This window comes from Lepidothrix coronata, unplaced genomic scaffold (genome assembly GCF_001604755.1).
Source record: "Lepidothrix coronata isolate B3197 unplaced genomic scaffold, Lepidothrix_coronata-1.0 Scaffold46, whole genome shotgun sequence".
Lineage (NCBI taxonomy): Eukaryota > Metazoa > Chordata > Aves > Passeriformes > Pipridae > Lepidothrix > Lepidothrix coronata.
In genome coordinates, this window is record NW_016690226.1 from 5,172,870 (window position 1) to 5,196,922 (window position 24,053).

The 24,053-nt window shown below is 41.9% G+C and overlaps 2 protein-coding genes across 2 annotated transcripts in view; both read left to right on the top strand.

Annotated features, from left to right (window-relative positions):
• The first annotated feature begins 378 nt into the window (after positions 1-378).
• On the top strand, positions 379-1,389 carry LOC108497198 (olfactory receptor 10AC1-like). Its single transcript, XM_017814607.1, has one exon. It carries the CDS (start codon positions 379-381, stop codon positions 1,387-1,389), a length of 1,011 nt encoding a protein of 336 aa, XP_017670096.1.
• Positions 1,390-12,210: 10,821 nt separating this feature from the next.
• Positions 12,211-24,053, top strand: part of EPHA1 (EPH receptor A1) — a 34,200-nt gene continuing 22,357 nt past the window's right edge. The window contains exons 1-2 of the mRNA XM_017814687.1: positions 12,211-12,337; positions 15,363-15,430. Of these exons, the coding sequence (XP_017670176.1) occupies positions 12,271-12,337; positions 15,363-15,430 (135 nt within the window). The 5' untranslated portion in view covers positions 12,211-12,270. The remainder of the gene's footprint in view (positions 12,338-15,362; positions 15,431-24,053) is intronic.

The following is a 24,053-nucleotide window of genomic DNA, read 5'->3' on the forward strand; positions in this document are numbered from 1 at the left end:
AGACTAATCAGAGTTACCTCCTAAAGGGTACCTAATGCATGTTCAAAACTTGCACATGGTCACAAACCTAAGAACAACTCAGAAGAAGTCATGAAGACAGAACTGTTGAAATTCTTTGTCATCAAAGTTATGGCAAAGAATCCTAGGTAGATCATTCAGGCACAAGAACCTTGGTGGTTGTGAGAATATGGGTCGAGAGCATGCTGAATGTGACTGAGTGAAATCAGTCTGCTTCTTTTTAATTAAATCACCTTCCTCCCTACACAATCAGCTTTACTACACTGGTTCTACAGTACTGCAACACTATTTCTTATATGGAATTGATTGCCAAGAATCAGGTCAAATTCAACTGTCTCCCTTTTGCTTCTCTCCCTGTAGATGCCATGTGAAGGCTGCATGGAGAGGGACAATATGAGCACTGGTGCAACCATGGAGTTCCTCCTGCTTGGCTTCTCTGAGCTGCTCTGTCTGCGGGTCCTCCTCTTCCTTTTTTTTCTCATTGTTCATTTGGTCACGTTGGCAGGGAATATGATGGTCTTCATGGCAGTGGTCATGGAGCCTTCACGTCCCCCCATGCTTTTCTTCCTCTGCCAGCTCTCTGCCATCGAGCTCTGCTATACCCTAGTCATTGTCCCTAAGGCACTCCTCAGCCTGATAGTGGTGGATGGCAGCACCATTTCTTTCATAGGCTGTGCTGCACAGATGCACCTTTTTGTCACACTCGGTGGGGCTGAATGCTTCCTCCTGGTAGCCATGTCCTACGACCGCTACGTTGCCATCTGTCAGCCCCTTCACTACATGGTTGTGATGAGTGAAGGGTTCTGCCTCAGGCTTGCTGTGGTGTGCTGCCTGGGAGCCTTTGCTGTTGCCCTGGGGTTGACAGTGGCTGTTTTCCGCTTACCTTTCTGTCATTCTCGTCACATCAACCACTTTTTCTGTGATGTCCCTGCTGTGCTGCACCTGGCCTGTACACAGAGCTACACCCCTGAGCTGCCCTTGCTGGCTGCCTGTGTGCTCCTTCTGCTGCTCCCCTTCCTCCTAATCCTGACCTCGTATATCTGCATTGCTGCGGCTTTGTTACATGTCCCGTCCTCTGTGGGAAAGGGCAAGGCCTTTTCTACCTGTGTTTCACACTTGGCCATCACGTTATTACACTACGGATCTGCCACTTTCATTTACATTCGTCCTAAGTCCAGTTACTCACCAGCTCGAGACAAGGTGGTGTCTCTGGTCTACACCAACATCACTCCACTACTGTATCCCCTCATTTATAGCCTGAGGAACAAGGAAATCAGAGAGATCCTCAGGAAAATGTTGAGAAGGAAGAAAATAGCTCAGCTGAGCTGTGATATAATCAGAGTCGAGATGTGTGTGTGTGGTAAATTTTAGTGCTTATTGGAAAATAGCCCCATAATCATGTTAAGACCAGATCACCATACACTTCACTATGGCAAATATCCTGGCAGAATTCTACATGCATCACTATATTTATAACAAAAAGAAATCTCTGCTAAAAGAAAAAAAAAAAGAAAGGTCTTCAACATAACACTTGATCCAAAGGAAAATGCTTCAATGGCTTGTGAGGATGAAGAGCTTTGGTCAATTTGTGGTCTCACTTCTGTGATCAAACACATACCTATTCAGGCATACATTCATGGTCATCACAGCACAATCAAAAGATCAACAAAAATATTTAAAACAAATAAACCAATATTAAAATATTGGTTTCATTATTTTTCTATCAAGATGACAGTGGAAACTGGGAAGTCAATAAAAATTTTAGACTGGTAAATTATTGGAAGGTTAGAAGAAGGAAGTCCATGGCTAGAAGGAAGGGGAAAAGAGCTGTGGTTTTCTCCAAATTTAGCAGACGGTTTCACTCTGGCATCCCATCATAAATGGAAAGATTGTTAGTGCAAACTCCTGTAACCTTGAATTATTCTAGATATAGAAAATTCAAGTGCCATCGGTTTGACAAGAGCATGAGCTTCCTATGTCCGTTTTGCAGGAAGTAAGCTTTCCTTTCACAGGGTGATGCTTTAGATTTGGGTTGTTCCTATGGTAACATAAAAACTAAGACATTGGTCTTATCATGTGACTTTTATCAGGAAAGACTGCATCATATAAATAAGGATGCCTGGGGAGTGTTGAAATCTATCATTGTAAGAGTAATAATACTGCTGCTACAGTTACTGTAATTTCTTTAGCAACCCAGTGAGAACTACAGCACATGCTGGACTGCAGTGGGCATGAGTCTGAAAGGTGCAAAACAGTGTTATTTTATGAGTTTCCTACATGTAGGAGGAACAGGATGATTCAGACAAATTAGGGAAGATGAATTCTGGACAGGAACAGAGGGGAAAGAAGCAACTTCGTTATTTTATTTAATATTTCCCTCCTCCATAGCTCTTTAGAGCCCAAACAGACTCTGTGATTCAGAACCCACCTCTTACATAGCAAATTGTTGAGAAAAAAATAAAATGCTTGCTTCTGTCTAATCCAAAGGAATTTCAGCACCCCAGCTGCCCTCAGCTCTCTCCCTCAACAGACTGAGAGAGCAAAGTGGTATTTGCTTTCTCTGGGCTACAATTGTTAAAAATTACAGTAAGTGGATTTGACTAATGTAAAAAATTGGCACTGTAACTAAGGAAGCTCACCATCATGGCTAGGCTTCACCAATGAAGATTTAGGAAGGCTCTATCCACATTTGTTACAAGCACGCTGGTGGCTAATGAGGCCAATACGAGATAGACATATCCAATTGCAAAAGGCACAGCAGAAAGGCTCCTTAGGTGGTAAACTAAGGAAGCTAAGTTGGAGTCATCTGACAAAAGAGAAATGTGTAATTTAAAACTGGCATTAAAAGCTGTCTTCAAGTTGACAGCCTAGCCTGCCTAAAACATTAACACAGAATGTTGGCTTTCATGTCAATGAACACCTAATTACTGCTGTAAGCAAATGTTTAGCTACATTATTTAAAATTATCAAAGTCATAGTGAACATTTTAATCACCTGTCAGGTCTTCCAAGAATGAGAAGGTGAGGGTCTCAATACTAGCACATTACTTACTAATGGAGAAGTACTTTAGAAGGACTTTGAATCAAATACTATTAAACAACTATTAATGAAGGCAGGACAAATCTGAAGCATCAATTCTAAATCCTGTCAAGTCAAATCAAGCTTTGAAGTTAATCCTGCTGCAAGCAGTCAGCTGGATTTGAGACCTCCAGAGGTCCTTCCTGAGATTAGCAGGATTTTACAGCAGAGGTTTCTAACTTGCCTTCTAGGAGGTGTTGATATGCTTAAATATCTGGCAATAAAACTGAAGGACAGAAAGACTGAGGTTTATAATACTATGATCAAAACCTTGGGAGAGGCCCTTGTGTTCCTGGTAGCTGTAGGCATGGAATAGCAGAGAGATAACTGTTATCTGCTACTGGCTGTGGGAAGATAGCAAGATAGCAGGGCTCTGTCCTGAACTAGGGACATTCCTCATGAACCGTTGCTTATCAGGGGCACCTCAGCAGATCTCTCCTCACTGTAAGGATACAGATGATGCCTTTGGAAGGGATGACATGACTGAAACAACAGCCAGGCTAGACTTACAGCTCTTTCATTCTGAGATGCATGTGGGAAGCACAACAAGCAGTGGAGGCTTTCTGGACACTTTCCACCCAATGTCCTTGCAGATAAATGGAGTGAAGAGATATCCCAGAGCCCAAGACTATCCCCACACATTAGTCCCCACACAGTATTCCCACACACATTAGTCTAAGACTATCCTCATCAGTATCCCGACACCCATTCACAGCACCCCTTCCCCCTCCCCTATGGCCAGCTGTGTCAGCATTGTACAGGTCTGTAGAGAGGACTCAGGGATAAGAGTGGGAAGTGGGGTAGCTTATGAGGTAAGAGCAGCAGCAATGTATAAGAGATGTCATAACCACTTTCTTTTTAATATGTTATCTTTCAATTGACAGGAGCTGCCTGAGGTCCCTTTTCTACCCCACCCCACCCACATTTCCAAGTGGTTGTTTCAGTCCTGTTGACTCAGTACACTGTGTGCTGAGAGCTGGGGAATGCTCAAGTGAAGTAAGACAGCAATATCCCTGTTGTAGGGAGTTGAGCACAGAATAACAAAAAAAAAAATATAATTTCTAAATCCTTTTCAGAACTTTGCAGGGAACAGCGGAATCCAGTCAGGCAGCACAGAGTTAAACAAGTGCATTTCCACCTCCAGCTGAAGATGGATATGGCAAAGATCTTTCCATGGGCATTGTAATTGTTTGGGTTGTGTAGGGTCTCAAGACTCCCCACAGAATGAGCACAGCTGGGCACCTGCATTTCACAAATGGTCTTGTCCTTTCTCGGAAGAAGAATGCTTGCATTCCCAAATTTGGAGAGGCCTGAGATCTGGCAAACAGGGGCATCATGAAGTTCTCCAGTGAAACCAACTAAGACATCCCTAAGAATCACTTTGTGATTTACACAGCCATAAAAACAGAGCATTCATCCTTGCAATTAAGTTTGTAAAGGTGGCCCTGAGCAAGCACTGTATGAGAACACAGATCTTATCAGTGGTTGAGCACCAGAGCTCAACCTGTAAGGCCTCTATGATAATATCAGTGCTGTCCACTTTCTCAAAAATGAAGAGAGTTTGGATGATGATGGCACAGACTTTGAGGGTATTTAAAGGGTACTCAAGTAGTACTTCAGGGTGCTTAAGATCCAGCACCTTGAAGGGTACCTGTCATTCAAAGAGACACTTCAAGGTGGGATATCTTGAGTACTGCCGGTGATACTGGTAGGATACCAGTGAAATCTCCCTTTCAGCGTAGAGAGAAACCAGTGAAAAATTCTTGGTTTTTTTCTTCACACTTGTCATATTGTACTGGCAATCCAGGTAAGACACTGCCTAGATATGCTCCTATAAATAATCAATCTCCTAAAAGAATTAAATGCACTTGCATTAAAAATATTTCCCTATTTTCCTAGGAATCCAAATAGAAAAAAGGAATTTGTTTCTACTATGGGTAAGGGAAGTTGAAAAACTGCCAAAAGTCCAATTTTAAGCTCTTGGAAGAAGTTTCAATGTATACACCTCCCCTTGACAGTCATGTTATAACAACCTATCCATTTTCGCTTACATGGAAAGTGAGTTCATCAGCCTCCTTTCTTCCGGATTCTTCAAAAGCTTAGAAAACCTGTAGATAATGCTATATTTACCCAAATAGCTTTTTTTTTGTATTTTGATCTGAAGCACAAGGAAAGCACCAAGGTGAAATTAATACAACTGTTTACAGTGGAGTGGCAAAATGAAATGGATGTGGGGATAGCAGTAAGCATAGAAAAACGGATGTTAATATCATGAGGGTGAAAAGCTGTCACAGATGTTGATTTGCTTTATTGACAAAAGGCTCCTGTTTTCCATGTTTATCATTGAACATGCCAAAGGCAATGGCAATATTTAGTGTGCTTTACTATTTACATACTTTACTATGATAAAAACTAGAATGCTATAGGAGTTTCTTTTGCAGATATTTATAGACAGAAGACTTATAAAAGAAGAGAGATGAGTCCTTACTGAGATTGCTTTGTATTATTATACGAAATTTTGTGCCCAGCATATAAAACCTGAAAGATTCCTATAGGATATAAAAGAATACAGTCCACACCCCTATAAACAGGCTAATGGGAAAGAAATATGCTTAAATCACCTTCCATTTCTCTCCAGAATAAAAAATTTCTAGACTTTACAAGCTTTTTGTTTACCAACTGGGTTGTTGTACAGGCCTTAAGTTTCCTTTAATGAATTGTTTCAGGAAGTAACCAGGAATGTAAGACAAAAAATAATCGGGAGACCAAAGAGGAGCTGAAGAATGAGGTGAAGCTCTATGCCAGCTGGTTGGTTTCAGACTCAGTTTCACTTTGCCCTGCAAGCACCTCCACATCAAAAAGCTGACTGAAGGCGTTATTAATAACTCCAGCATTGTATCCCTAACCTAAAGCTCTTGACTCTAAAAATTCTGCTGTGCTCAGTTGTCTTCCAGGCAAGCTTAGGAAAAAGTGACAATGGGAAGGTCGATATCCACCCAATGTGTACCCTTGGCTTCACCTGCTTAAGTGCAAGCATATGAGACAGTCTGGTTTTACAAATTGGTATGCAAAGATATAAGACTGTCTGGTTCTACAAATTGGCATGTAAAGTAGAGGGAAGACCAGATGGCTCAGCAGCATATGGCCTTTAGCCTAGTCACTGCTGAAAATCAGGTCTCCTAAAGTCTGTGTCGTGTTTCATTGTGGTTTTGGTATACAGTTGCTCTCAGCATTCACTTTAGTTTTCATGTTTTGATTTAATTAAGAGTTCAGGTTTCAAAAATCAAGTGGGAGGCTGAACTGCGAGTAGAGTTGGCAGTGAGTCGGGAAGATGTTAACACGTTCAATGCCCTCTTCCCACTTGCAATGCAACAAGTATCTATTTCAAATGTTTTCTCTTGATACCCACATTGAAACCTCTCAGGAAGAACACCGGTTGCTAACACAGTAACCAGTGGTAACTATTTAATTTCTGCACAGCATAGCAACACTACAACACCAAGATTAAGCTACAACAGCAAGGAATAAAGACAAGTTTATTGTGTTGAGATTGTGGAAGCAACTGTAATTTGTCAAGAAGAGGAGCATAAAAATAATTGCAGACATGAAACATACATAAAAGCTTTAAAATATATATTATAAACACCCAGAAAACAAAAGATTGATGAATTCACACATACAGCTGCAAGTGTAGAACAAAGAAATTTAAAATCACACTATCAAAGTGACTAGTGATATGGCTGCTTACTGCATGTTATTAATGCTGATGATTTTTTCCAGAGTTGGTGAGGTACTTTCACACTTTAGCGTAATTAATCCAAGAGTGGGGAAAAACAGCTAGAAAATATGAACAAATTACAAATTACAGAGAGGTATTTGCCATGAAGAGATTGTTATTGCTATATTTTGAGCTATGATTCAGCTACTAAAAGTATTATAATTCTATTTTTCTACAACCTAGTTAAAGAAGTCATGAGCATTTTTAATGGAAATTGAATTTATCTGGGTCAAATTTTATGTTTATCATATATGTACTGTTGTGTTAGTAATGCTCAAGGAGAAACTGAATCATCTTGTGAAAACTTAATGTCACAAAGATAAATTAATATTTTCAAATGCGCCCAGGAAGAATGTGCTCTTGAAGAGGAGTTTTAAGTGTAGAACTGCACTTTTTGGGTTTATAAGTATATAATGTGTTATAATAGTATTTAATAGTATAATAGAAAGTAACTAACTCCTGTGACCCATATTTGTGCCACTTAGGGCAGTTTTATGAGTGGGAACATGAATCAGACTGTATTATGACTGGGTTTGCATTGCTTCCCACTTGTCTATCCAAAATGTCACACTTAATGTAAGCAAAGCCCAGTTTTGCCTTTTTTTTTTTTCTTTTCAATAGGTCTCTCAGTCTCTCACAGCTTTACTGTTGACCAAAGAAACAAAATCCCTGCCATCACCAGACAATACTTAAATTTCATGTGGTCCTGATGGGTGAGATGGGCTGCGCTCTCCTGGAGGCAGCTGGGACTTCTGAGGCTCCACAGCCACTGGACCACGAGGGGGAGCAGAGCTGGGATATGAAGGCAAGAGAATTATCTCAGGCAATTTCTGCGGAAAAGAAAGTTCCTCCCCTTCATTTGCAGGATGGTGTAATAATTTCATTTATTCCTGTTTTGCAAGCCAAATAAGAGCAAGGCAGACCATGTGCAGGATAAGCTTATCCAGAGACAAAAGCCACAAAGCCTGCAGTTCAGTCGGCAGTGGAAATACACTTCTCTGTTTAATTAGGTGTCCAGCCAGGGCATCAGTAGGTAGAGAAACACATATAAATATGTTGCTGATGAACAAGTAAATGGAGTTTTACGCAGGGAAACTGGACTTCTGGTCCCTGCACTAGTATGACATCTCTGTTAGGTGGAGAATACATATGGGAAGCTGCCCTTGTTTTTTGACTGGAGCCCAAGTAAGGAACTGTCTACATTCCTGTTGAAAGAAGATGTGATTGCTCATCTACCAATGATAAACTGAATCAGAAAAAGATTAAGGTGGGAAGGGATAACTGGAGGTCTTTAGTCCAAATATCTACTCACAGCAGAGTTAACACCAAAACTGTGTCAGGTTGCTCAGGGCTTTTCAGGCAAAGCTTGTACATCTCCAAGGGTGTTTATCTCTGCACATGTGAGGATGAATGAGGGAGTGTTCCCTGCTTCTTCTGGGTATGAAACCCCAAATCTATGGCTTGTCTCTCTCATCTTCATTCATTCTCTTCCCTTGTTATTCTTCTCAAGGGAGAAAGATAACCAGCTTGACTACTTGTGCAGTCAAGTCTTCATGCATCTAAGCTAGGGGTGGCTGCTTTGTGATAAAGAGGAGTCAGTTGTGCTCCTTCAAAGGAGTTTAAAATATCTGTTTAAAATAAAATCTGAGTTTCTGAGTGAAAAAGTCCATGTACAAAACCAATTTAACAGCTTAAACCACTAGATGGTAGGAGTCTATTTTCTGCAGAAAAAGTCTGAAGTCAGTTTGAAATATTCTATGATAATTGCTGGTGGAATAGAGCCAGAAAATTTTCCAAGATATAATTGAAAACACTAGAATATTAAACTATGGTCATGGAGGTGAGAATAAGAGAGAGAAAGCATGAATTCTCTACAGGGAATAAAACATTGAAACAGAGCATACTTTATGCTCTACAGAGCTGTCATAGATTTTTCTCAGAGTTGTAGAGATAGTGGATAAAAGGAGAGAATCAGAGACCACAGAACAAATTCCTCCTTTAGACTGAAGTGGGGCTTGTTGCAAAATGTGTTTGAGGCCCCTAACATCTGTGTTACTACGACCCCTTACTGAAAGCCAGTTCAGGATGCACAGATTCAAGTTATCAGTACCAAAAGGATGCTTTGATAGTTTGGAAAGTAATATCAAGTGAGGAACTCCAGAGATTCCTAGGTTCACTTTCACTCATCATCTATAAGGATATTTAACAGCGCAATGGTGAAACACATAGCTCTTTCTAAAATGTGAGGAGCAGCAAACACAGTAATCAATTTGTAAGAAACATATGAAAGAGTTCTGTCTGAACTGCAGTTCAAAAGAAGCACGTCCCAACTCAGCCTTGGGAGTGCTCTTTGACTTTCCCAACAGTACATCAAAACAAGAGCTGGTGCACAGCCTTCCTCCTCACTTCCCTCACCACAAGCCCACATATCTGTAGGAGGAAAGCCCAGGTGTGTTGTATAGTGATGTTTTCCAGCTAGATACCTAATCTCAGTGGTACTCGAAACAGGATACTGGGAAATGGAACAAAAAAAATATGCCCTGCAATTCAGAAATTCTCAGAGGGACAAGAAACACAAGATGAGATTCAATCCAAAGACAAGCTGAGAGTAAGTTTAAAAGATGTAGTTATCTTCTGACCACCAAAAGGCATGCCAGAGGTAGGAAGCTCACTGGGAAGCCATGACAGTGAGAGTTTCTAGAGATGTAAATCATAGAGTCCTAGAATATGAAATAGAACTTGTAAACATTTAATTAAGTTCTTTCAGTTTTGTTTGTCTGTTTGTTGTTAGGTTGGTTTTTGTTTGTTCTTGTTTGTTTGTGGTTTTTGTTTTTTGTTTGTTTGTGTTTTTCACTAGACACTCAGGGAATTAGTTTTGTCCAACAGTTTGCAAAGACAAAATCCAGCCTTGTAAGGCACAAGCAGAAGAACGCTCTCTACAAAATACTCAGCAGAGTTGTATGAAAATTCACACGTAGTGCTTCACTTTAGTGAGTACAGCCTCTGTGTATATTCCCTCTTTTACCCTTTGGATCTGCATTTTGGTGCAGAGGACACATGGCAAAGCAATCTAGCGGAGCTTTTACAGATATCAGCAAAGTTCTAGGCCTTTGGTGTTTCTACTTTTTTATGCTCCCACTTTTTTATAGATTTTCTTCAGATCTTGATCCTATTGAAACATTAGATTATATTTTGTCTCACTACCCTTGTACACATTCTGACTGTTAGCTACACTGGGTGATCTCCAATCCACAAAAGCACAAAGTGGTACATACGATTTCTGATCACTGTTATCTGGAATAGTCCAATTTCTGACCCCCATCAGCCAACATTGTCAAGGGGGGGAAAAAGAAAATAAATCTTTTTTTTATGACATCTGCTCTAACAAGCCCTAGTTCCTGCCTATTCCTTAGATCAAATATCCTGAGTATCTGCACACCAATGAAACGAGATAGAATATCCCCAGGTTCTTCAGTTCAGAGCTTGGCACTTCTGAGATTCTACAGATACAAACTCTGATAGCATTGAGGAATCAAATATCAATACTGATTTCTTTAATTTTTTTCCTGAGGAAGGAAATGAGGTCCTGATCTGCCCTAGAGCCTTACCCTCCAGAGTGCAAACGGCTCTTTCCCATCTCATGTCTATGCAGGCCACACCTACGTTGTCCCATCACAGAGAAGTTAGCCGTGGGTCTGTCTGCCCCAATGATACATCATAGACTGAAGAAGGCACAGTACTGTACAAATGAAGATCGAAATGGATACATTTCACTAGTGCAAACTCAAAGTATGGGTTGTAGGCAAGAAAACCTTATATTGGTGCTGCAACGGGAGTAATTCAGATGCGGGGGAAACATGGGCATAAAAATTTGAGACTTAGCACTGCAGACTGATAAAGAGTACTTTAGACAGGATTAAACTGTAACAAATTTAAGATATAACTACTCTGAATGTCATTAACATTTAGATTATTTGCACGGATCTTTTACTTCATGTGCTACATAAAATTTAAAGGTTAGCATCTTAATCATTTGTTCTCAAATTTCTCTTGCCTGTGTTCAAACTTCTTGGGACAGACTCTGGTTTCCCGAGATGTATGGTTAGAGAATCACAGAACTCGCTGAAAGATTTAGATGCAAGGGACCTCAGGAAGTCCATAGTCCCAAACTCTGCTCACAGCAGGGCTGACTCCAGAGGTGGATATGTTACTCATGGCTGTGTCCTGGTGAACATGGAACATCTCCAAGGGTGGAGAACCCCCAGTTTCTCTAAGCAACCTGACAAGGTCCTTTCTTTAGCCTTCCTTGAGGAGGAGGAGGAAAAGAGCAGGAGGAATGCAGTCTTACAGCAAGCGTAAGTGTAATAATACCATCTGTATCTTACGGGGAGGGGTGTAATAGCTGTGCATGGGTGGGAATAACATCCTTGATGAATGGCAGAAGAGACAGAACAAAGGCAAGTTTCATATTTATGTCCCTCAGGAAGAAAACTTAAAGTCCCATGAAGTCTTCCTATAGAGAGAGAGAGAGAGAATCCTTCTAGCTTGATTCCTCTCCCATGATTTTTTTTTTTTTTACTGAAAAGCAGGCACCTTCTGTCAGTGCTGAGAAGCTTAGTAAAAGAAAAACAGTAATTCTGCCGAAGTAGTATGATTGTCTCTCTGTGACATGCTTGGGGAATGAAATGGGCTGTTGCCCTGGTGTACAGATGGATTTCCTGAACCTATTCAGTGAAGATGGCTCAGTGGTTTTAGTCCCATTATCATAGATCATAGAATCACAGAATGGTTTGGATTGGAAGGGACCTTAAAGACCACCTCTTTCCAGCTCCCCTGCTGTGAGGGTTGGAACTAGAGCTTCCACTAGACCAGGCTGCTCAGGGCCCCATCCAACCTGGCCTTGAACACTTCCAGAGGTGGGGTAGTCACAGCCTCTCTGGACAACCCCCATCGCCCTCATAGTAAAGAATTTCTTCCTAAAATTTCAGCTCAAAGCCACTGCCGGGGCCGGCTGGAGCGGGAAGGATGGCGAGGGCTGCCCAGGAGGTGGCAATCGGGAGCCTCTTACGGGAGTGGAGCAAAGGTGGAGGGAGGCTCCCAGGAAAAGAGGTGGCTGCCTTTAAGGTGGGTTTATTTGCCTGCCAGATGGGAAGTCTGTGACCAGCCCCTTTAGAACAGGTAAAGGCAGTAAGGCTTCTCCACCCACTCGCCTTGATCTTTCATCACCACCGTGGGCCAGGCGGGCGGTTGTGCAACGTGCGCGCTGCGCTCGGGAGGCTGCGGGAGAGGCCCATGCGCTGCCCGCAGCAGCCCGGGCGCGGAGGCCTGAGCCGGCGGGGGCTGCGAGCCGGGCCCCCTCTCCGGCCAGCGTGGAGCTGAGCGCCTGGAGCGCCGGGATGGAGCTCTACCTCTGGCTCCTTCTCTTCTGGGCTCTCCTTCCTCCCGAGGTGCCTGGGAAAGAAGGTAAGCGTGGGACCCGCCGCCGGTCCCTCTGCCTGGAGGGCTGGGCTGGGGCGGGCAGGCGGAGAGGGACCTCGCTGAAGGGTAGGGAATGGGACCTGGCCCAAGCGCCTGGGGCTCCAGGGACACCACAGAGGGACTGGGGTATCAGGGAAGGGCAGGTTGGTGGGTGGGAGACCAAGGCCTGGAGCAAACCCCAACCAAATCTCGGTGGCTCAGTGAACGAGCCCAGGTATGTTCTCCCCGTCCTTCTCCACCTCCTCCTAGTTGAAGAACAAATGCCTCGGCATATTCAGTGATCCAAGAGGATTCTGCCCGTTTCCCTAAAACACGGGCCTTGCATATAACAAGTTTAAACACAAACTCAGAAAGTTTCTTCCCCCCCTCTGCCAACACCCCTGCACAGTCCTTAGGAAGCTCTCTTGGGAGTTAACCCTTGTGAGCAAGCGGACAGTCATTTTATTGGAGAATCTTTTACCTACCCCAGTGTTGGAAGCTGGAGCTGGGGTTTACAATTTCCTCTTCCACCTCTTAAGAATTCCTTGTTTCCCTTCTCTGTTCCACTTACTTCCTTTTATTAGATCTAGTGATCTTTTTTCCTTCTATCCTGAGAGTAGTTACACAGTGGTTATGAAACCTGGGAGAATGGTAACTTGACAGAGAGGTGAAGAAGCGTGCATCTCTGGTCTGTTCCCTACCTCCTCCTGCAGTTAATTTCTGCTAGGGACTTCTGTGTCTCACAGTGAGAGATGCTGGGGCTTTTCCATCCCAAAGACAGTACTTTGCTTCTCCAGGCTCTTGATCAAGAGGACTTAGTCACAGCTGGCAGTTCAGCCATGGGCTCATCTCAGACTCTGTGAGTGCTGAGTGCTCTATAGCATTCGCGACAAGCACGTTTCTATTAAGGATCCAGCTACATGGATGCAGCTAGCAGACTTTGTGGAGGAGGCCAGCCTAGGTGAGAAGTAATACGGGGTAGCACCGCACAGGCTTTGGTTTCCAGAAGTTTGTGACCAGCAGTTGGCAGTAACACTCAGGGACCTGTCTGCCAGCTTCTCCCCAATCTCAGCCATCTCATTTGGGCTGTGTCTGTGATTTACTCTTCCTTAACTTGTTGATCTGGGAAACAGCTCATTTTCCCAGCGTCCTCTCTTATCTGAAGTCTTTCTTCTTTTGGAGGACACCTCCGCCCATATGGCTGGACAGCCACATGAGATTCCTAGCATGGAGGCTGTGGACCAAAGAGCTAGTAGCCTCCGAGTAGTCGTATTCCCTGTGCTTTTCTAGTATTGCTGACTCAATTTTCCTTTCCTTCCAGAATCCCTGTTGTGGGATTCACTTTGAGAGGTACTTCTTGGCAGTGGACTTCATCCTTGCAGTGGGCACTCAGGAGCTGAAGGAGTTGCCCTTGCTGACAGAGCAGAGCATGGCATATGGGCTCTGCAATGTTCTTGTCCTGGCCACTTCCAAGTTCCTTTTCCCTTGCTCTGATGGAACTTGCCATACAGCCCCTCTCACTTCCACACTGATGCTTCAGTCCTGTAAAGCATGGGATAGATGTTATCTCGGTGAATGTTCTGGTAGGACTGGCTACCTCACCCTTGGAGGTTTTGAAGCTAACCACAGAAGAATACTATCTCAAATAGAAAGATTGAGAGTAGAAGGGAAGTGATTGAGGAGCCTTGTCTGGACAGGGAGTCTGTGGCTTAGGAAGGTTTTACCATATGACCACACTGTGAACACTGTGAACTTGCAAAACCCGGATTCCTGCTTTTCCCTTCTCCCAATCCTGAAAGGGTGTTTCAGAGGTGAGAACAGCAGCACAATCCCTCTTATCTCTGATTCTGGGCCCACAGCCTGCTTCCTCATTCCACAGGACTTTTGCTGATCTGCACTTTACACTCTATTACTTACAGTTGGCAGGCAGTATTTGTAAAGCAGTCAGATGAGGGGGAGGAAACCCGGCTATTTAAATGCCATTTAAAAATTTCCCCCCTCCTACCTTTCACCCCAAATTCTTTTCTGAGATGTTTAGAAATGACCCCTCTGAATACACCCACAGGAATCTAAAAGAGAATCCAAGGAATTTTTCCTGCTTCCTGTGATCCCCAGCTGGGGCTGTGATAGGTGCAGGGAAACCAGTAGTCTGTTCTGGCAGCACCAGCAGACCCAAAGGCAGGCACAAAGCTGCACATCCTGCAGTATGACTTATTCCAACTCTCTTCTCCCTGTCTGCCTACAATGTGATACGTTTCTAACATCTCTCCAGATCAAGACTTGAAGGCAAACTCTGATCACATTTTCAAATTTCTTTGAGGGCTGAAAATGCACATAGCAATGATTTTCTCCTTTGTCACACGACTCCAGTAGCCAAAGCTTAACACAGCTGTGCAGGGCAATTCTGCAAGAGGTGGCCATAGTATGGCCAGAGCTGTTAGTCTCTTGATGTCCCTGCTAAAGACTTAAACGATTTCTAGGCCACCATCAGATGGTGGACAGCCTGAGTTAGAAGTAGAGGTCTCATCAGTTTGCACAACTGATGCATCATCATGGCTTTTGGATACTGTGACAATGGCAAGTCCCTTCTACACTTGGCACTCCCTCAGTACTCTCCCACTGTGTTTCAAGCACTGAATAGTAACCTTGGTGACACTGATTGATCTTTTGTGTTGGTAATTTGTTTGATTGTCTTCCTTTTCATCCATTTAGTCTGCTGCCTTCGTATTCCAAGGAAAAGGTGTTCAGCTGCTAATGCTGAGTTGCCATTTGAATAGGCTTCAGCCTTCTCCTTCCCTTTTGGGGCAGCTTTAGGAAGTAATAAAATTTGTCAGGGTTGCATTTTTTGGATGTGTGTGAGAGTGGGTCTTGTAAAAACTTTTAACTCCTGACTAGCTGCACTGTCTCGTATCTTTCCATCCTTCCTTTAGCAATACTTTTCTTCTGTGACAAAACAAGGATGAAACCATTCTATGGGCCATATAAGTTGGGTCACTGATTTCTTTTTTCCTCTTCTTCTTCTGGTTTTCAGTGAATCTACTTGACACAAGCACTGCGCAGGGTGAACTAGGCTGGCTTCCAGACCCTCCAGAAGTAGGGGTGAGTACACACATTCAGGGAAGGGGAGCCACTGGGAGTACTAAATGATGCAAAAGTATAATCCATGTTGAACTTTCACCCTTCCTACTGACATCGAGCTTCTGCAGCTCTCTCCTGAAAATTTTATGCTTTGTAAATCTCTCTCCCTTTCTGCCCCTTCACCTCTGCAGTCTCAGCCACTGGCCAGCTTTTAAGGACTGATAGCTCATTGAGTTTCAGTAGCTTTTCTGATGCTTATTGACTTTCATTAGCTCTCAGTGATTAAACATATCCTTGAAATGTATTGTTTCCATGAAGTAATAAAGCAATGGAGAGAAAAAAAGAAAAAAAATCCAATCATCATCTAGTTTTTCATTCTGTCATATTGCAAATAAATCTTACATCTCTTTTTCTAAGAAAATAGGCATAGCAGAAGTATTACTGTCTCAAAGTCCTTCAAGAAATTAGAAACCCATTACACATCTTTTAATTCAGCAGCTGACTGAAGAAATAGCTGTTAACTCATGGGGCAACAATCTGCTTTTATGGGTGGGCTGCAAGATTCTAGGACCTTACACCCAGCCCTAATGCTGTGTTTGGTCCACACAGCTGATAATGAGAAAAGCATTTCCCTTTGTTTCATGAGTACAAAACTGAGTTGATGGAAGTGCTTAAAAATCTACTCCTGAAATCACTGCAAAATAGGACCCCAAAAGACAGCTGAACTCTCAGATATTTTTGTACAAGTACAGCTATTTTGTATGCAGCACAGTCGAGCAGTCCCTTTAGTGTCACAACCAACGTTGTCAAAGATGGTTTCCTTTGTAACAGCAGAACTGTGGTAGTGGTGGAAGGAAGGCACAAAGAAAATGGATTTTACGGAGTAGTTAGAAGGACATATGTTAATTCATAGTTCTAAGTTCCTCATCCATGCTCTTGTCTTTCTAGCAAGTCCCAAGCTTTCCTGTGGAGAGAGAGTCTTCACCCTTGATGCCTATAAAGTAGACCTGGGTTCAGCCCGTTCCTAATTAATTTTCATAACTTTCCTCTGTAATGTGCTGTGGCTGCTTTAAATTCACCCCAGCCTCCTCCTCCTCCTCCTCCTCCCAGTAGTCTTGCTGGGTAAAGTAGAGCCAGACAGTGAGGTTCTCCAGTACTGGCATAACTGCCTTTATTTTATTAGTAAAACTGTTTTGGTTATTATTATTATTATTATACCCTACTCAAAACAGGTGCCCTAGTGAGACATACATGTAGATCATGTTTTGCCCATTGTTCCCTTTGTTGTCCCATCAACTGCCTGTGTAGGAATTTTACCCCAATTCTAGGCTCCAAGCATGTTCACAATGAAGTCTGACTGTTGAAGAGATTAGAAAAAATCACTGAAAAGTGCATTCCAAAAAAAATCTGATAGAAAGAAAATAAAATCTTTATTACAGAACATCTGATTTTTGCATAGTAGGTTCACAGCAGTGTAAGGAGTAGGTATACCCATCTACTTGTGCTACATCTGCTTTTCAAAATATGTATATTCAAAATGTAATTGTAACTGAGAAAACATGACCTGTGAGCAATCAAAACTAATAGATCAGGATACTGATGACTGATAAAATAACAGAGTATGAAGAATAGATTCATTGACTCTCAATGAGCAAGTCTTTTGCAGAGATTTGTCTAATCACATCATTTCCCAATAACTGTTAGGTGGAAGGCTGACAAATTACCACAAGCAAAAAGGGAAAAATGGATGATTCTCTTGTAATCAGAACTTTGAACAACTCTTCATGAAATAATTTGTCCAAAATTAAGAAATAAATATGTTTAAAAAAGAACTGAAAATAATTCAGAATATTTTTTGACACGAACGAGCTAAGAGTAATACTGAATAGTCTGACTAGCTTGACTAGTAAAAGGCTGGAAACACCTGAGCTGTATTGCATACACAGTTGAAGGGTGTATTTCATGTAACACTGGTACTTGTACCTCACCTCAGATGCCAGAGATCTCCCATCTATGAGCTGGATTTGTGTCAATATACTTATCGCACAGAGGAGGAATTTGCCATGAGGAATTTTCATGCTTTATATGGACAAGGCCTCTGAGGCATAGCCCAGAGAGATTGGATAAGTCTGTGGAGGCAGAATTACACCTTTGTTTTGTCCTCACTTTTAGCCAATGACAGTGGGTGAAATGGCTTGCCATGGGTGGTTGTTTCAGGGTCAGACTTGGTCTGTGTCCAGCACAGGCAATGTTTCTGTTAACACGTGCGCAGCCTAAGGACACCAAGCTGTACACCAGTCAGTTTTACACAGTATGTCTAGTAGTTCAAAACTTGTAGATTACATTAACTGGCATCTTCCCTAAGCTTAAAGATAGTCTTTAAGTGAAAGTCTCTGTACTTAAAGTGTCTATAGAGTTGTGTTTGCTAAAAGGTTTGTGTTAGTTTGTTTTATAGTAGCTGTTTAGAAAGGGTTTCCTTCATTTTAGGCTACTACTGGAAACTAGGCTTTTAAAAAGGCAGACTATAGTTTCTACAACTCCTTTTTTATCTACCTTATCACCCCCCTCCACCATCTTCTAACAAATTTCTTGGTAATTTTTTTTGTCTTTGAAATCTTGCAACAGCAATAGCAGTTGGGCACAGAGAGGTGTATTACACCACTAGTGGTAGAATTCCACCTTCTAACATACATTAGAGAGCTAATGATGACCATTTTGAAGGTATCAGGAGTATGGAATTTACTTGCCCTGACATTTCTTTAAGATTCCTCATGCTGCACAAACAACCTAGCTACTTGAACTGGTTTCAAAAATCACTGAAACTGTTCAAAAAAGACTTCCCAAATCCAATCATGAACAAATTCAGTTATTAGGCATAGTAGCATTGCTTTCTGGTAGCTTGTAAAGTAATAGTATAAAAAGTTATTTATTTCTAATTTTCTTTCAAGTAGAATTGCATCAGCTTTGAACAGATTGTGATGAGGAATCATGTTATCCTCTTGCATTTCACTTTTAATAGGCAAGGCCCTGAGCCACGCAGCCTGGCTTTGAAGTTAGCTTTGTTCTGAGCAGGGAATTGGAGGAGAGACCCAAAGGTCCCTTTCCACCTAAATCTTTGTGTTTGTGTGATATTTTTAATTGTTTGTTTGTTAGAATTCTGAGCTTGAATTTTTAGCCCAGGCACAAAAGGTCCTTCCAATTTTACATGAACTCTGTAATAACAATTCCTATGGATTTTCTGTATCAGTTTATGTAGGCCTATGATACAATGTATTGAGCAATGCAATATTTGTCTTTAATGCTATGATTATCTCCCCCCCAGCTTGTGGGCCTGTCTTGAAATGTTACTTTTATCCACAATTTCTAATTTCCTTTCTGTGTATGTGAATAATATTTGCATAATCCAGTCATACTTCCATGAGTATATGTGACTACTAAAGTTCCAAGCCATTTGTACTGGAGAATGCTGCACACTGGGCTTGTCAACATGACTTTCTCTCTCTGTGCTGTTGAATGGATTGTAAATTAAACACTCTTTTATTCTTCTTTAGCTGCTATGTTTTCTTGAGAGGTGTGCTTTCACTAGTTCTACAGCTGTCTTTGCTTGTAGAAGGGTCCTGTTTCAAGTGACTTTGTTTTCAATTAGATGTATGTTATTTTAGGAATCACATGAACTCTGCTGCAGCCAAATCCTCTCATATTTATTACCTATTAAAGATTTGGCAAGGCTCAGTTCTCCACTGGTAGCTGGTTTTATGGAGCTTATTTTTCCCAACTTATATTCCTGCATGGATCATAGTATTATTAAAGCTCCCATATTATTTTCTTAGTCTCCTTTCTAGGCTGCTATTGTTCTCAATCTCCTATTCGTGGTGAGGAGGAGGCCATAGTTTTTTTCCTGCCTATTTCATTCTCTTGCTTGCTTCCCCATGTACATCAAAGCTATCAAATTTTCTAACCAGGTTTCCCAGTGTGCATGGCACTTGATCTGCTCAACTTTTCCAAAGTCTACTTTCAAACAGGACAAAGGATGTGTATGTAATCCCAGTGGCCTAATGTATCCCGGAGGCATCCCGGTATCCCAGTAGCCACTAGCTACAACTATTTTAGCTCCAAAAACACTTGAAAACTTTGGAAATTATGTAATTCTTGTTCAGTTCTGCACCCTGTATTTCACATGATCATAGTGGCTGCCAAAGCTATGTGAATACAATTTGAGTAAGCCAAAAGTCAGATTTTTTTTTTTGATGATGATATCGTTGTCCTATTAAATCCCAGGCATGGTTCAAATTCTACAGTGCTAAATTGTTGTCTTTAGGTAACAGACTAGATCAAGTACCTGTGACCTGTCAGCAACTTCTATATCACTGACCACACAATAACATTTACATGCCTTCAGGTTCTAGCAGACTAAGAGGTCCCAGATGTTGATATCAGCTGATGGCTGGTTTCTGTTTCCACCACTTCTGGTCAGACAGATAGGCCTGTCATGAAGGAAATAGTGCTGCAGGCCACACAGCCTTTGACCTGCAAGCAGTTCCAGCAGAGCACTCCTTATCTCGTTAAACCTGGGCAGTTCACTTAGTCAGACTCCTTGGTATCTTACTCAGTCTTACCTGGAACAAGTCTCAGCCAGTCAGCTCTTTGTAGCATTGGAAGGTGGTGTGAAAAATAGCCATCAGAAATTCTATTCTGTGCAACTCCTCCCACAACTGTGGGCAACGCATGTCCTTTAAGAGCTAACTCAGAAGGGTGTCATCACCTCTGAAACTGGAGTAGAGTAGAAGCATACACCTCAGGCTGCGCTCAGCTTAAGTACAGGCACAGGGGATTAGCTCCTCCAAGTGAACAGGATCTTTATAGAAATAAGGGACAAATGCTTAGTAAAGAAAACAACCACCTGGAAATGCGAACAGCTCTGGCTTCAGGGTTGTATCCTGACATGACCTGCTGCTGTTGATGCATGCACTGGGTGCAGATACTTGTTGATGGTATTCTGTTAATTGAAAATTAGTTATTTTGTGTGGATTTGGAAGAGAAGGGATAAAAATATTACGGATATCCAGATATACTTTACTCAGAAGGGTGAGAAGGAGGAGCAAAAAACAGTGAGATGAGAGCAAATAAAGTGCAAATTAATAGCTGTACGGTATCAACCAGGTAGCCTAGGATGGAGTCACTGCCATAGACCCAAGTAACAATCTCAGCCAGTGCACTCAGTGGTGTGATCTAAAGGCCAGAAAAGAGCACATTCTGAGCCAAAGTGAAGATGCTGTACAACCATGACATTCATCACTACAGCTGCTTGGGCACTGTGGTGGTGACAGCACTGTTGCCTAGCAGCTTCAGAAGGCTGATTCACCCTTTTATAGCTGTTGAATGAGTGGACAAGGTTCAGTGAACTTCCTCACGTCAACACAAAAGCAGCACAAGTCAGCTGGAGCTTTGAGATTAATCTGCCTATAGCATGGTCCTCCAAGAAGACTAACAGGCTATTTAAAATAATAATAATAAAAAACCAACCAACCAAAAAACCAAAACCAAAATAACTTTTGTTATAATACCAACCAGAATACTGGTGAGTTTGCAGGCAGGCAGGTTAGAAAGAAAAGGCTTCATGTTTTTATTGCCTTCTGTGTGCTTGCTAGATGAATGTATGCTTTGAAGTGTGATTCTTACTATCTCAGAGGTGGATCTGCAGAAAAATATGCCCATGATTTCTTGGAAGGTTATTTCCATTGTTTTTAACACCTAGTTCCCGGCTTTTCTATGCTGAGCTGACCCGAAGCTTGCCAGCTCCTCATGTGACTTCCATGCTGCCAACTCCTGCAGCTTCTTTTCTCCAAGCAGGTTTGATCATCTCAAGGAAAAGGCACAATTACCCAATTCCTGATCCATCTTTAAAAGGAACTTACACAAACAGAGCAAGTATTGCCCATCACCATCAGACTCTTTTCCAGGTTTCTGTAAGTCTAGAAGTGTAGCTGACACACCATACAAAACCACAACTCACAATAAAAAGCCCTTCAACTTGAAAAAATATAAAAAATCACTTCCAGTTACGATGGATCCTATGCAATGTACAATGTAGTGCAAAAATAATATGAGAGCTAACGTTTTCTGTAGTGGTAATACAACTTCAGCCATAAATTCTGAACTCTTAAGATGCACCATCTGATTTTCCACTTCTGTCCTTTTTGTAGTTACTGATATCATTAGTCAGTGTTAAGAAAAGAGGTATATACAAAACAAATGTTCCAAAATACTGAGGTGAAATGTTGGACTAGAGTATCATTATCCCTCATCTGGTAGCATCTCTCGTGACTAGAACTGTTTTCATGCAAGACCTTAATGTGGCCAGACAGTTCAGAGAATGAGCAGACAGCAGAACCTGGGTTTGATAAACAGGTTCTGTAATCAATGTGCTGGAGCTCTGTGGCTCACATTAGCACTTATCTTCCCATAAGAACATGCATGAGTACAAGTTAAATTAAAAGGATGTGGGTGGGATGGAGACCTATGTGCTAGTGCCCTAAAGAACGAGTAATTACATAAAGCAGTTGCTCCTCCCTGAAAATAATCAATGGATCATTGTGGGGAAAAAATATCTCATCCCACCCATAAAGATACTGTAGATAAGTAAACATCACTTCTATGTTCATTTGTGTCAAAGGCTCCATGATGATGTGATGAAATCAAAATTGCCTGACCATAGCCAAATGATCAAAGAAATAAAAGCAGCCTTGGCTGTTCTCAGATTTAAAGTTATAGACACTCATGAAGTGTCTAGATGTCACCACACTTCTTTCATCATCGTCATCTAAATTGTCTTCCACACCAGCAAATGAACTTCAAAGAGTATTGAGAAACTTTCAGTGAAGGGTCACAGAAGCTTCATTTTGGAATACACCACTGTGGTGCTGCTATTCTTGGCTGGCTGGTCTAGTCTTACCTACTTACAGATTTTTGTCAGATGTATTTTGGCTAAAGAGAAGCTCTTCATCACACCATGGCAGGTGCCAGCAAAGTGCCTCTACTGTCACAGGCTTTCCTCTGAGGCACTACACTAAGACTGTAGTACAGCTGCAATTGTCTTCAACTCTGAATCTGTTCCAGGAAGGTTTTTTGGTCATAGTGGCATGCAAATGCTACTATACAAAAGTCAAAGACACTCCACAGGCAAAAGTGCAGCCAGGGAAAGGGGACAGAAACCGTTCAGTGGCACAAGTTCTGCTAGGAGGTTTCTGGCTTGGCACAGCAGTGATGTATTGCTGCTGAAGAAGTGTGCTGTTTTGGGGCCTTGCAATTATTCTTCAGGAGGAGATTTAATGGCCTCTGAATTCTCTGAAAATTAGATGGTAAAGAGATACACTTGCTAAGCTCAGGTACACTGTAGCTGGCTGTACTAACTTAGCCAGTCTTTTCAGCTTAGTGGAACTTTCTAACCCAAAGTTAAAGAAGTTATTATATTTCAGCATATGAACACTCAACTTTTCCAGTAGGAACTCTCAACGTTTCCAGTGGAGACATGCATCTTAGTTTAGTTACTTTAAACCTACTGGCAATATGCTTGCCCTGTTGTCGCTTCTGTAAGTCTCGTAAAAGTATTGCTGTGCCTTTCCTCAGGGGTCTGCAGGCCACAGTGGAAGCCACTGTGCTAAGGTAATGTGAAAACAAATGAGATATAGGTCACAGCATGCAGGCTCTTATCTGAAAGGAGACAGGCAAGCTGGAGATGGAGACAGCATTCCTATTGCAAGTCACAAGCTCTTTTGACTTGTCTGAGCCTAACAATTTGCAAAACTGTCAGTCTGCTGCCTCTGTCACTGGTAGCCTACCTCTTCATTAGCAGGGATGAATTTTGTATTCATCAACATAAAAAGCTTGTTTGCTTTTTTTTTCCCCACACCCAAAAAAGACTAAAACCGAAAGAGACCACTTCGCTGATGCCTGCAGAGCCTGAGACAGTGGCTCTAAGAAGACAGATTGTCCTAGACAGGATCCTTGACAAAGACCTAACTTAGAGAAGGTTCATTATATAGAAAAAGCAGAGTAAGCCTTTCTTAGGCTTCAGACCTTCGAACTGTGTAATCAGTTCAGAGTTGATGGAGGCAGATATTAAAAGGCATACACCTTATCTTATCTTGTCTTTGGATTTGTACTCACATAGCAGACCAAACCAATATTGTTTACTACATATATATATTGGTGCCCTTCTAGATTCTTACTCAAGTCATTCTGAACTGCCTTCATAAAGACAGCTTGGCTCCACCACTACTTTCTTTATATGGAATCCAACCGATTGGAGGAAAGTTGTCCTCCTTTTTTCTAAACTTGTAGTGTTCTGAGGTTATTGAGACAGTACTTTGTTTTGAGGCTGACATTCACTTACTGCTAATTGCTGTGCTGGAATTTTTTGCTCTGTGTTATACCACCACACCAAGACTTTCAAGAACAAACTTTTGAAACTAAGTGCCTGTATTAGTGTATAGGGTCCTGAGAAGCAGAGAACACTCTTTTTCTTCTCAAATCCGATGGCTACATCCTTACACTTTTAATGATGTCAAAGTACTAAGTCATGGCCCTCTCCTGAATCCACTGGCATTTGTTTTCTTAGCAACTTTTAAAGAATTCTATTTGATTT